At 48.7% G+C, this 13,909-nt stretch overlaps 1 protein-coding gene across 1 annotated transcript; it reads left to right on the forward strand.

Moving 5' to 3' along the window:
• Nucleotides 1-1,373: 1,373 nt before the first annotated feature.
• LOC123077730 (leucine-rich repeat receptor-like tyrosine-protein kinase PXC3) lies at nucleotides 1,374-4,611 on the forward strand. The gene is made up of 2 exons (XM_044500042.1): nucleotides 1,374-3,907; nucleotides 4,013-4,611. Exons 1-2 carry the CDS (start codon nucleotides 1,552-1,554, stop codon nucleotides 4,336-4,338), a joined length of 2,682 nt encoding a protein of 893 aa, XP_044355977.1. The 5' UTR covers nucleotides 1,374-1,551; the 3' UTR covers nucleotides 4,339-4,611.
• Nucleotides 4,612-13,909: the final 9,298 nt, after the last annotated feature.

Below are 13,909 nucleotides of genomic sequence, written 5' to 3' on the forward strand. Positions count from 1 at the left end.
AATATAAGCTTGTTTTATTTTAATTTGTGTCTAGAGTTGTGTTGTGATATCTTCCAGTGAGTCCTCAATCTTGATCGTACACATTTGCATATATGATTAGTGTACGATTGAATCGGGGGCGTCACAGCTGCTCCACTGCCATCGTCGCCGGCTTGCCTCGAACCACCACGGTGTCCTGGGATCGATATTGTACAGTTGTTAGAGGAGGTGCTAGATCTATATAGTGTCACTTCAGAGGTATTACATAGATCTAGAACACCGACAAAGAGATACTCTTTGATGTTTCCCTCATACTTTTATATTTTTTTACTAGACATAGCGTACATTAATGTGAGGTGTTAATGTAGAGAAGATGAGAGACGTCATGGTGGTGAAAATAGAGAAAGTTACTGGTGCTCATGGAGCACAGATGCTCGATGCCATGGGAGCACCTAGGCCGTCTGATCTCGGATCTAATGATTATTATGGGAGCCCTTGGATCTCACATAAGCACATGACTCCAAAGGAGTTTTTTTCTTCAAAAGTAACCACTAGGCAGCATAGTTTTAAAAACCGAACCGGTGAATGAACCGGTAAGGCCTTCGGTCCAATTTTTACATGTCGGACCGCCGGTTCACCGGTTCGATTGCTGATTTTTCACAATACAAATAATATATTTAGAGTAACAATATATGCTAATAGAGAATTAAAATAAGATCAAATAGTAATGGTTTGCTTTGTAAAACAACAAAGAATCATAGCTGAGGTGGTTATCATGCCAAGCATAGGCCAATGACCACGACCTGGCATGGAATCCCACTACTTGCAACAATATTTATTTGATCTTATCTCTACACCGGTATGACCGGTTTTCACCGGTCTAGTTGCAGGTCGGTCCGTTGTTCTTAAAAAACCGGTTCTGGTTTTGGTTTTTCATGTTCAACCGGCGGTTCGGTCCGGTTTTTAAAACTAGGGCAGGCAGGCGTGATTTATCCACGGTCAAAATAGGCAAGAGATATATTTTAAAGTGGTTTTGAAATGTATTTTCAAACTAGGCAATACATGAAACAAGGGAAAACTCTCCCACCAATGGCAAGGACAAACGCCCCTTGATGTCAGTAACCATAGTACAAACCGTACGCCTTAATTAATCAGCTACTGCTTTGGGATGAAACAAAGTAGGGAAAGGAACAGAGCACAAAGATTCTCCGGCTCGGCGCCCAAGAAATTCACTATGTTCAACGCCAGAGATGCACGAGCAGGGTGTAAAAGTAAAAGTAAAGTAAAAGAAGAGAATATCATTGTGTTAGAGGGACGCCTGCGATTAGCCCCTCAATGATGCTGCTGCCCCTATACTACTTGTGGTGCAAAGTGACCCAGAATAATCAGGAAAAACAACTTTCCCCTTTCCCCTCTCTTGACACTCCCACTGATGGGCTGTGACGAGAGTGTGTGAGCCTCCCTCCTCCCGTGCTCTCTGCCTACCGCCCAAGAAAAGCAAGCACCCACGGGCAGGGCCCGGCCACCACCACCACCACCACCCCACCTCGGCCGGGCCGAGCGCCGCCCCAAATGCATCCCGCCTTCCGCCGCCGCCTTTTTCTTTCTCTCGGCCTCATCTCGGCCTCCCTCCTCGCGCTTCGGGCGGGCGCGGGAGATGCGGCGGCAATGCAGGCGCTGCGCCGGGGGCTGGCGCCGCCGGACTGGGCGGCCGCGCCGCCGGACCACTGCGCCTGGCGCGGCGTCACGTGCTCCGGGGCCCGCGAGGTCACCGCGGTCGAGCTGCCCCGCCGGGGCCTCCACGGCGACTTCTCGGCCGCCGCCGGGCTCCCCGCGCTAGCGCGGCTCGATCTCTCCTTCAACGCGCTCGCCGGCGCCGTCCCCGCGGCTCTCGGTGCGCTCCCTCGCCTCGAGCTGCTCGACCTCTCCATGAACAGGCTCTCCGGCCCCATCCCGGCCGCCCTCGGCCGCGCCGTCGGCCTCAAGTTCTTGAACCTCTCCAACAACGCGCTCTCCGGCGCCATCCCCGACGACCTCAGGGCCCTCAAGGGGCTCCAAGAAGTGCAGATTTCGGGCAACAACCTCACCGGCGCCATCCCCGGCTGGCTCGCCGGCCTCCCCGGGCTGCGCGTGCTCTCCGCCTATGAGAACGTGCTCTCGGGACCGATCCCGCCGGGGCTCGGGCTCTCGTCCAAGCTCCAGGTGCTCAACCTCCACTCCAATGGCCTTGAGGGGAGCATACCCAGCAGCCTCTTCGACCTTGGTAATCTGCAGGTTCTGATCCTCACCGTGAATAGGCTCAACGGCACAATCCCGGATTCAATCGGCCGGTGCCTCGATCTATCCAACGTGCGCATCGGCAACAATCGCCTCGTAGGTGCCATCCCGGCATCCATCGGCGACGCTACCAGCCTGACCTACTTTGAAGCCGACAGCAACCAGCTGTCTGGCAGTATCCCCGCTCCGTTTGCACGCTGCGCCAACCTGACGCTGCTCAATTTGGCCTACAACCGCCTTGTCGGCGAGGTGCCGGACATGCTTGGTGAGCTGAGGAACCTGCAAGAGCTCATTATCTCCGGCAATGGCCTCGGCGGCGAGTTCCCGAGGTCCATTCTGCGGTGCCGGAACCTGAGCAAACTGGACTTGAGCTACAACGCTTTCCGCGGCGGCTTGCCAGATGCCATCTGCAACGGATCAAGGATGCAGTTTCTTGTGCTCGATCACAACGAGTTCTCGGGCAGCATCCCGCACGGTATAGGTGGATGCAGCCGGCTTCTCGAGCTGCAGCTTGCCAACAACAATCTGAGTGGTGTGATACCAGCTGAAATGGGCAAGATCAAGAGCTTACAGATTGCGCTGAACCTCAGCTTCAATCACCTTTCAGGGCCGCTGCCCCGAGAGCTTGGGCGGCTCGATAAGCTCGTGGCGCTGGATTTATCTAGCAATGAGATATCTGGCGAGATCCCTGGTGACATGAGAGGGATGCTGAGCTTGATAGTTGTCAACCTGTCAAACAACCGGCTCCGTGGCGCCATACCGGCGTTCGGGCCATTTCAGAAGAGTGCAGGGTCCAGTTTCTCCGGCAATGCCAAGCTGTGCGGCGACCCGCTGGATGTGGACTGTGGACCGATTTATGGATCCAATTATGGATCGGACCACAGGAAGATATCTTACAGGGTGGCTTTGGCAGTTGCTGGGTCCTGCGTGCTCATCTTCTCAGTGGTATCATTGGTGGTAACGTTGTTCATGTGGCGTGAGAGGCAGGAGAAGGAGGCCGATGCAAAGAAGGCCGAAGCAGGGGATGCGGTCGTCGTGGAAGCGCGGCATGTCATGGCCTCAAGCGTGTTCATTGAGAGCTTGCAGCAGGCCATTGATTTCCAGACCTGTGTCCAGGCGACGTTCAAGGACGCCAGTGCAGTGAGGAGCGGCACGTTCAGCACGACCTACAAGGCTGTCATGCCATCAGGCATGGTGGTGTGCGTCAAGAAGCTGAAGTCGGTGGACCGCGCCGTCGTCCACCACCAGGCCAAGATGATCCGGGAGCTCGAGCGCCTGGCGCACGTAAACCATCCCAACCTTGTGCGTCCCATTGGGTATGTCATCTACGAGGATGTTGCGTTGCTGCTGCAGTATGACTTGCCGAATGGAACATTGTTTCAGCTGCTGCACAATGCAGACAACTGCGATGGTGAGAGCCAGAAACCTGACTGGCCGAAGCTCTTGTCAATCGCAATTGGCGTCGCCGAAGGGCTGGCCTTCCTCCACCAGATTGCCACCATCCACCTCGACATTTCCTCGGGTAATGTCTTCCTTGACTCGCACTACAATGCGCTTCTTGGCGAAGTTGAAATCTCCAAGCTGCTGGACCCTTCAAAGGGCACTGCCAGCATCAGTGCGGTTGCTGGCACATTTGGTTATATACCTCCAGGTATGAACTTTTCTCCCAAATTGCACTTGATTTCTTGCAGAGTATGCCTACTCGACGTGCCGGAGGATCCATAGCATAACACAAATTGCACTTGATTTCTTGCAGAGTATGCCTACTCAATGCAGGTTACTGTACCAGGAAATGTGTACAGCTTCGGGGTACTGCTGCTGGAGATCCTGACTTCCAAGATGCCGGTGGACGAGGAGTTTGGCGAGGGTGTGGACCTTGTCAAGTGGGTGCACTCTGCGCCGGAGAGGGGGGAGACGCCGGAGCAGATCATGGACCCGAGGCTGAGCACCGTGTCGTTTGCGTGGCGGAGGCAGATGCTCGCGGTGCTCAAGGTCGCCATGCTGTGCACGGAGCGCGCCCCGGCGAAGCGGCCCAAGATGAAGAAGGCTGTAGAGATGCTGCAGGAGGCCAAGAACAGCTGACCACGCACTGCATCCTCTTTGCTGAATGCTAAGATTGCTCCTTCGGAGACGAAATGACAAGCATAAAGAACAAATGCACGCCACGAATCTGCGGTAATTATTCGGCCGGGTATGAATCCGATGGCCATTTTCTTCTTTGTATATATGGAGGATTTTTCTCTCAAGCTGCCGGTAGCATGCATTGCCAGCATCAAAGAACTGCGCGTCGTGGATAGCTTCGAGCATTGTTCGGCATCATTACTAGCTGATGGCAACGTGAGAATGTTTGGTCCATTTCTGGTTGGACGCTCCGCTAGAAAAATTGTCTAATTTTCTAACCTTAGTCAAGTGACATGTGCACCTTATTTAAACAAAAAATAATCAGGTAAGAGCAAGTCTAGCATAGTCGCTATATCCATATCCACGGCCTTCATAATAATCGGGATCAGGGGGAAGAGCGGGGCAGTTGGCGGAGGACTGCTCCTTGATGGTATGTGGGGAAGTACGATGTGAAGGAAAGAGGGCGTCATGGTGAAGGTGATGATGAGCTGGACGTCATCGGGTTTTAAAACTATCAGAGGGCTTTAGGGAAAAATGCCATGCTATGGCGGGAAACCGAACGGGAAGGGGAGGTTCTGGCTGGAAAAGAAAAGGGTGCACTGTGGGGTGGGTTTTTTGTCCGTCCGCATGTTACATATAAGATGGCGGATAGTCTGAATAATCATATTTTTCTCTCACATATGGAATGGATTTATAAGATGGCGGATAGTCTGAACAATCATATTTCTTCCTCACATATGGGATGGATTTGGGGGAGTCTGAACTATACACATGGTTGGACTGTGGAGAGCTTGTCTGACGCCTGTTTGATGTCCATACATGCCAAGACGTATGCGGGAAAAATGAACTTTGACTTTGGTGACATACCTCATTTGTTTGATTCATTTCGTAGCAATCCACGGACATTCTACTAGTGCGTAATGTTTTGGAGTTTGTCATTGGCTTAACATGATCTATTTCTGCCCCATCTCACCAGACAATAACTGAAACTTCAAACCTGATTTCTACTATGAGTTCAATTATAATATCCAGTATGATTTCAACGATACTAATTTGAAACTTCAAAACCATATGTTTTTGTTTGGACGTGACCTCACAGGTTTCAAAACCATATATTTTTGTTTCGACGTGACCTCACAGGTGGAGGTTGCTTGCGCGGCTTCCACTTTCACCGTCACGCGGTCTACGAACTTCTGAGCGTCCTGGATGCGGCTTCAAACGACAGCTGATGCGGCTCCAGGCGACTGGCTTTGAAGTGATGCGTTAGGGCGGCACCATTTCTGCAAAGGCCGTGTTATGCGGGCAAGGTAGCGGTGGGCACTGGACTCATTCGGCCGTAGGGAACTCTTCCTCCTCAACCCACTTGGAGAAGCCCCAAACTCTCTCCTAGAACTCCCTCTCGGCGCGGCCCTCTTCGGCCTCGTTGGAAAAATGTCCGTGTGGAGAGGCCGGGGGCCAGCTTTCATGACATGGCCAATAGGGGTTGAGTCTGGCGGCAAAGGGGGACATGCGACAAAAGTGTCGGCGATGGAGGGGAGGATAGGTGCTCACTTACGAACGGGGAAGTTGGACGAGGAGTGGTGCTGGCGAGCGAGGTGAACCGGCTTATTATTAAAAGCATTAACGTGCGCAGAAGCAGGGGCGGAGACAGAGCGAGATTAACCCCCATCGATCGGCCCCCCTAACAATACAGCGCATATAGTGTATGCAGCGGTATATATACAAGTGCTAATTACCGTATATAGCTAATCAAATTGGTACTATATAATAAAGCCCAAAATCAATTCTTAGTTGTGCTCTGTACGTGCCGAAGCCCAAAACAGCCCATGCCCCACGTTCTTTAGCCAGTTAGCGGTCAACTGCAATACTGCATGACGCCGCCGCTTCGAACCTAGAGAGCGACTACTCTTAGATCGATTCCACGCCGCCGCTCACCGCTCGCCACTATTCACGCCGCCGCTCGCCGCGATGCCAGTCGCCAAACGCTAAGTAAAGACAGCACCGTGATGGAGCCGTGCTAGCCATGAGCGCCGCTGCCCCGGCCTTATCAAAGACAGCACCGTGATGGAGTCGTTAATCTGGCCACCATGTCGATACTCGACATGTTCCATTGGAGTTTCTTGATCACGGTATTTATTCCTCACTCAAATCTGAAGGTATTGCTTTACACTTTTGTTGATGGACTGCTAACTGTAGCCTATTAGTCTTTTGCAATAAGCCTCGTTGGCATTTTTTTATAGGAGAAACTCGCGAGCACCGCACGTCCATGTCGGGACTTGAACTCGGGTGGTATATTCCCTTTAAAACTATTTGTTGCATTTCGTGTTTATGACAAATTATGCCCATCAAGTTGACATAGATATTTTTATCTAGGAGGTATGTGAACCGGAAATTCCAACCGACCCTATTGTCGAGAGGTTAAATTTAGTTGAAAGAGAAAACGAGTATTTGAAAGAAAAATTGAAAAGAATTAAGGGGGAGAAGATGGAATTGGAGTTGCATGTTGCCGATGTCGTCAATGATCACAAGATCAAGATGGAGAAAATGCGCTTGAAGATTAGAAAGATTAGAAAATATGACATTGATAGTGAGGCTTGGTATCATTATGCTGTTGCATCAATTGTTACCTTAGTTGTGATCTTGATCGCATTTGTTGTTGCATTTAAATGCTTTAGCTAGAGAGTTATTTTTTGTTGCATTTAAGTGTTGTATGAACTTTATGTATGAACTTGTATTAATTTGGTCTTTTCAGTGTTGTGTAATGAAGGTGAGCCGACAATGGATGTACGATGACCGATGCTCTCCCGAGTTCATTAATGGTGTGCAAATTTTTCTGCTTGCGGCTGAGGCAAACAAGCGGGCGGATGGTTTTATGCCTTGTCCATGTGCTGGCTGTAAGAATGATCACAATTACTCTAAGTCAAGAACCATTCACGCCCACCTGTTTGAGTCCGGTTTCATGCCCCACTATAATGTTTGTACCAAGCACTGAGAAAGAGGGGTTATGATGGAATACAATGAAGAAGAAGAGGACGACGACAGCTATCCTGGCCATGGGTTCCCTGAATACGATGATACAACAATGGGGAAGAAGCTGAGCCGGCAATGCGGGAAGAAGCTGAAGAAGAGGCATCAGATGAGCCCGCTGATGATCTAGGTCGGGGAATTGCCGATGCAAAGAGAAACTGCGCAAGTGATTTGGAGAAGAAGAAGTTGCAGCGAATGTTAGAGGATCACAAGAAATTGTTGTACCCGAATTGCGAAGCTGACAAGAAAAAGTTGGGCACCACACTGGAATTGCTGCAATGGAAGGAAGAGAATGGTGTATCTGACAAGGGATTTGGAAAGTTGCTGCTAATGATAAAGAATATGCTTCCAAAGGACAACGAATTGCCCGAGAGTATGTACGAAGCAAAGAAGGCTGCCTCCCTCTAGGGTTAGAGGTGCAGAAGATACATGCATGCCCTAATGACTGCATCCTCTACCGCGATGAGTACGAGGATTTGAACGCATGCCCGGTATGCGGTGCATTGCGCTATAAGATCAGCCGCGATGACCCTGGTGATGTCGAGGGCGAGCGCCCCAGTTAAAAGATTCCTTCCAAGGTGATGTGGTGTGCTCCTATAATACCACGGTTGAAACGTTTCTTCCAAAACAAAGAGCATGCCAAGGCGATGCGATGGCACAGAGAAGACCGTAAGAAAGACGGAAAGTTGAGAGTACCCGCTGACGGGTCGTAGTGGAGAAAAATCGAGAGAAAGTACAGGGAGGAGTTTGCAGATGACGCAAGGAACGTATGGTTTGATCTAAGCGTAGATGGCATTAATCCTTTTGGGGAGCAGAGCAGCAACCATAGCACATGGCCTGTGACTCTATGTATGTATAACCTTCCTCCTTGGTTGTGCATGAAGCGGAAGTTCATTATGATGCCAATGCTCATCCAAGGCCCTAAGCAACCCGGCAACAATATTGATGTGTACCTAAGGCCATTAGTTGAAGAACTCTTACAGCTGTGGAATGGAACAGGTGTACGTGCATGGGATGAGCACGGACAGGAAGAATTTGACCTAAAGGCGTTGCTGTTCGTGACCATCAATGATTGGCCTGCTCTTAGTAACCTTTCAGGACAGACAAACAAGGGATACCGCGCATGCACGCACTGTTTGGATGATATCGACAATACATTTGGATAATTGTAGGAAGAATGTGTACCTGGGACATCGTCGATTTCTTTCGAGCAGGCATCCCGTAAGAAAGAAAGGCAAGCATTTCAAAGGTGAGGCGGACCACCGGACGAAGCCTTGCCACTGTACTGGTGCTGATGTACATGATATGGTCAAGGATTTGAAGGTAGTCTTTGGAAAGGGTCCTGGCGGACAACCTGTTCCGAATGACGCTGACGGACGCGCACCCATGTGGAATAAGAAATCTATATTTTGGGACCTGCCCTATTGGAAAGACCTAGAGGTCCGCTCCGCAATCGACGTGATGCACGTGACGAAGAATCTTTGCGTGACCCTGCTTGGCTTCTTGGGCGTGTATGGGAAGACAAAAGATACACCAGAGGCACGGGAAGACCAGCAACGTATGCACGGAAAAGACGGCATACATCAGGGTCATGCCAGCTACGCTCTTACCAAAGAAGAGAAGGAAATCTTCTTTGAATGCCTGCTCAGTATTAAGGTACCGTCTGGCTTCTCGTCGAATATAAAGGGAATAATAAATATGGCAGAGAAAAAGTTCCAGAACCTAAAGTCTCATGACTACCACGTCATTATGACGCAACTGCTTCCAGTTGCATTGAGGGGGCTTCTACCGGAAAACGTTCGATTAGCCATTGTGAAGCTATGTGCATTCCTCAATGCAATCTCTCAGAAGGTAATCGATCCAGAAATCATACCAAGGTTAGAGAATGATTTGGTGCAATGTCTTGTCAGTTTCGAGTTGGTGTTCCCACCATCCTTCTGCAACATCATGACGCACGTCCTAGTTCACCTATGCGAAGAGATTATCATTTTGGGTCCTGTATTTCTACACAATATGTTCCCCTTTGAGAGGTTCATGGGAGTCTTAAAGAAATATGTTCATAACCGTGCTAGGCCAGAAGGAAGTATCTCCAAGGGCCATGAAAATGAGGAGGTCATTGAGTTTTGTATTGACTTTATTCCTGACCTTAAGCCGATTGGTGTTCCTGAATCGTGGCATAAGGGCAGACTGGATGGAAAAGGCACGCTAGGAGGGGATCAAATAATATGTATGGACGGACATTCTCTCACTCAAGCACACTACACAGTTCTACAGAATTCCGCCTTGGTGGCTCCGTATATGGACGAACACAAGAATTTTCTACGCTCCAAACACCCGGAGCGGTCTGATGACTTGATTACACGTGAACAAACGGGGACTTTCGCCGGCTGGTTGCAGACACGTGCTATGCATGACGTCGCTATTGAAGATGACCTGTACTTGCTGTCCCAGTTACCATCTTCGAATATAATGACTTTCAAAGGGTACGAGATAAATGGGAATACATTTTACATGATCGCCCAAGATAAGAAGAGCACCAACCAGAACAGTGGTGTCCGCTTTGATGCAGCAACCAAGATGGGAAAGAAAACATATTATGGTTACATAGAGGAAATATGGGAACTTGACTATGGACGTGGTTTGAAGGTCCCTTTGTTTCGGTGCAAATGGATCAATATGACACGAGGCGGGGTAACGGAAGACCCGCAGTACCGAATGACAACAGTGGATCTCAACAATCTTGCGTATGCAGACGAACCATTCGTCCTAGCTAATGATGTGGCACAGATTTTCTATGTGAAGGACATGTCTACCAAGCCAAGAAAAGAAAAGATAAGGAAGCAAATGCATCATACGATGAGCCAAAGCGCCACATAGTTCTTCTGGGAAGAGAAACATCATGGGAGTGGATGACAAGACAGACATGTCAGAATATTATGAAAAGTTTGATGAAATTGCTCCATTCACAGTGAATATTGACCTGAGCATCCAGTTTAATGATGAAGATTTTCCATGGTTACGGCGCAAAGGGACACGCGCGAAGAAAAAGTTTCACACCCAAAGATCTGGGATGTGATCGGCTTTACTATCATCACTTTCTTCTGTGTTTCACACCCAGGAGGGAATCTCTGTAATAGTTAAGGTAGTTATGTGTTTTGGCATTTGAAACGCGAAGAAATTGTATGTGCAAACAAGTTCTTTCATGCATTTACTGATTTTTCAGCTAAATGACCCTGAAATTGAAAAACACTCCAAATGAACTCCGAAAAAGTTGAAAGTTGGCATGGTATCATAATTTCACCCACATAGCATGTGTAAAAAAGTAGAGAGGGTTACGGCAAAAACTGTATGCACTTCGTGTACAAAAAGGAGAATCTCTTTCGAAGTATCAGGGTTTCGAACGAAAACTCATCTGTTACAAAGGCATTTCATTATTTAAATAACCTAAGTATTACCAAATTGAATATAATGATAAAACACACTAATATTAAACATAAGAAAAAAGAATCACTGAAAAATCTATTTTTAAAGTTAAGTTATTCACAAACTAGTGATTCACACAAATTTCAAATAATTAAAAATTTAAACTATTCAAATTTAAAAACTACCAGCACTAACAGAAAGTTTGTAATTTTTTGTACCTAAAGCAAAAATATTCACAAGAAACTCTAAATATAGCAAAAAATAACTAATAAATAAAACAAAATAAATAAAGCAGAAAAAAGAAGAAAACTAAATAAAAAAGCCTACCTACTGGGCCACAGCGGCCTGCATATGACTAGAAACCCATATTCTAATTGGGTCAGGATGCAGGCCCGCTAGACCAGTAGGCCCAACAGGGCATCGCAGCAGAGGTAGGCCCAGAAGGCCTGCTTTAGAGAGGAGCTCGAGACAGCAGCGGCGGCGGGGCTTATAAGTAGGTGCGAGCGCCCCTCGGCAAGCGAGGTGGGACTAAACTTCTGCGCCCCTCGCCTGGCAGCGCACCCCCTTTAGTACCGGGTCATGGCTCCAACCGGTACTAAAGGGGGGGGTCTTTAGTACCGGTTGGAGCCACCACCCGATACTAAAGGCCTGCCCTTCCCGCCGCTTGGCCTGGCCAAAACAGGCCGTTAGTACCGGTTGGTGGCTCCAACCGATACTAAAGGTGCCTCCTATATAAGAAACAGTTCGAAAAATTTCAGTTTCTCATGTCCCACTTCTCTCGGCCGCCGCCCCGTCCTGCGCCGTCGCCGCCCCTGTCGCGCTGTCCCCGTCGACTCCGCGCCGGCCCCGTCCTCGTCGCGTCGTCCCCGTCGACTCCGCGCCGCCCCCGTCCTCGTCGCGTCATCCCCGTCGACTCCGCGCCGCCCCCGTCGCCGGCCCGTCCCCGTCGCCGCACCGGCCCGTCGTCGCCGCCTTGGATCGACCTCGCCTCGCCATCGCCTTCGCCGTTGCCTCGACCTCACCCGCGCGCTGTGAGCCCCTCCCTCGGCCCCTCTCCTCCCTCCAATCGATCTAAGCCACCGCGCCGCCGGCGCCGGCCGTAGCTACTGCACACACGCGCGCGCGCCCACACACACACACACATACTACACGTGCGCACACACACACACACACTACACGCGCACACACACACAATTTTTCTGGTTTTAGTTTTTAGTTTTTTCTGTTTTTTTTGTTTTTCATACAAAGTTTTAGATGAATTAATTAATTAGATTATATTAATGTCAAATAGTATATAGAAATGTTAGTTATAATAAATATAATGTCAAATGTTTTTTTTTCTGTTTTTTCTGTTTTTTATATAAATGTTATAGAAATGTTAGTTATATAGAAATGTTAGTTTTAGCTAGATGAATTAGATTAATTTCAAATTGTTAGACGATGATCGATGTTTTTTTAGTTTCTTATAATTTTAGTTATAGAAATTTAGAATTTGTATATAGGAAATCACAATCCAATAATTTAAAAAATATTACATTTGCATATAGTATTTATTTTCGACGATGCCCGGCCCGCATCCTCGCCGTCAACCCGTTCGCGACGACGTCCTGCTTCAGAGGACCCATGTTCGGGACTGGGCTCCGCCGGGCTGGCACTGGGAGGTGCTACCTTCAGGGGCGCGCCGCTTGGTGAGGGACCCGGCTCCGGGTCCCGTCGTCGACCCTGATCTCCTTTGGTGGCGTTCGCGTGGGCCAGTTTGGTGCAGAGGGAGCCGGCCCCGCCAGAGGTGGTGCGTCGTCGTGTCAAGGAGGAGGACGAGCACGTTCGTCGCTACATGGCTTCTATGGACGTCAGGTTCTCCAATACCTGGCAGGTTCTTTGGGGAGATGACCGGAGCTATGATCCTGTGATGGTTCCTTCTCTTTGGGTGTCCACCGCCCACGCCTCAGGAACCGCGAGTGGCCTAGATTCTTCTGTAGTATTCGATCTTTATTAGCTAGCTAGCTAGTGATGTATTCGATATATAATATTTGGGACGATGTACTTGAGATTATATATTATTCGAGACAATGTATTCGAGATTATATATTATTTGAGACGATGCATATTATGTACTATGATTCAGTTTTTCCTTGTTGATTGCATCCATGCATTGTAATTTGAATACTAAATTGTTTTATATTTCTTCTGGATTAGTTAAATAAAAGCTATGGCGGACAATACCGGCAGAGAGGGAGAAGAGACCATATTCGAGATCATACGCAACCCTCGCGGCCAGATGATCAGAATGAAGAAGATGACGGCTCCCAATATCTGAACAATACCGGGGAGGGTGATGATATGATATTCGATCGCGACGACCGAATTAATGAAGTCATGAACTATGATTATGATTATGGTGACGCCGACAATGTTGATCTTGAAATAACAGAGACCGGTGAGGTATATTTATATAAGGAGGCATCTGGTGATCATCACATGTTTTTTTATTTGAAGATATATTAACGAATCGATCTTTCTTCTTTCAGCCCTCTGGATCGAGCAAATCTGCTTCTACAGGCAGCAGGTCAGTGCGAGGCCCGGGCAAAAAGTTGAAGGAGGGTGTAAAGTACAACATCGATGCCATCAAAACTAATGGCAAACCAAGCGCGCCTAAGAACATTGCGAACAAGTTCATTCGTCAGTGCAGAGTTCTTGTGAGGGACCAACTCCCGATCTCCATTCAAGAATGGAAAGAGCCAACAAAGAAACACAAAATTAAAGGAAAAAGAAATCATGAAACCAAAACCCCCCAAACATTTTAGTACCGGTTGGTGTTACCAACCGGTACTAAAGGGCTCCCCGCCCCAGCGCTGGCTAGTGCCACGTGGTGGCCCTTTAGCGGTGGTTCGTACAGAACAGGTACTAAAGGGAGGGGACCTTTAGTACCCACCCTTTAGTGTCGGTTGCAGAACCGGCACTAAAGGCCCTTACGAACCGGTGCTATAGCCCGGATCTGCACTAGTGGATGAATCTACAGAACGCCATGGCATGCTAATTTGGGATTCAATTTTTTCACTGCTCCTGCATCCAGGTGATCGAA

This window comes from Triticum aestivum, chromosome 3D, assembly GCF_018294505.1.
Source record: "Triticum aestivum cultivar Chinese Spring chromosome 3D, IWGSC CS RefSeq v2.1, whole genome shotgun sequence".
Classification (NCBI taxonomy): domain Eukaryota; kingdom Viridiplantae; phylum Streptophyta; class Magnoliopsida; order Poales; family Poaceae; genus Triticum; species Triticum aestivum.

Bases quoted from the DNA above. Each gene is read 5' to 3' on its own strand.
- LOC123077730 (XM_044500042.1), top strand. From the start codon at position 1,552: ATGCATCCCGCCTTCCGCCGCCGCCTTTTTCTTTCTCTCGGCCTCATC. The intron at 3,908-4,012 runs GTATGAACTTTT...GATTTCTTGCAG, and splicing joins ATTTGGTTATATACCTCCAG to AGTATGCCTACTCAATGCAG.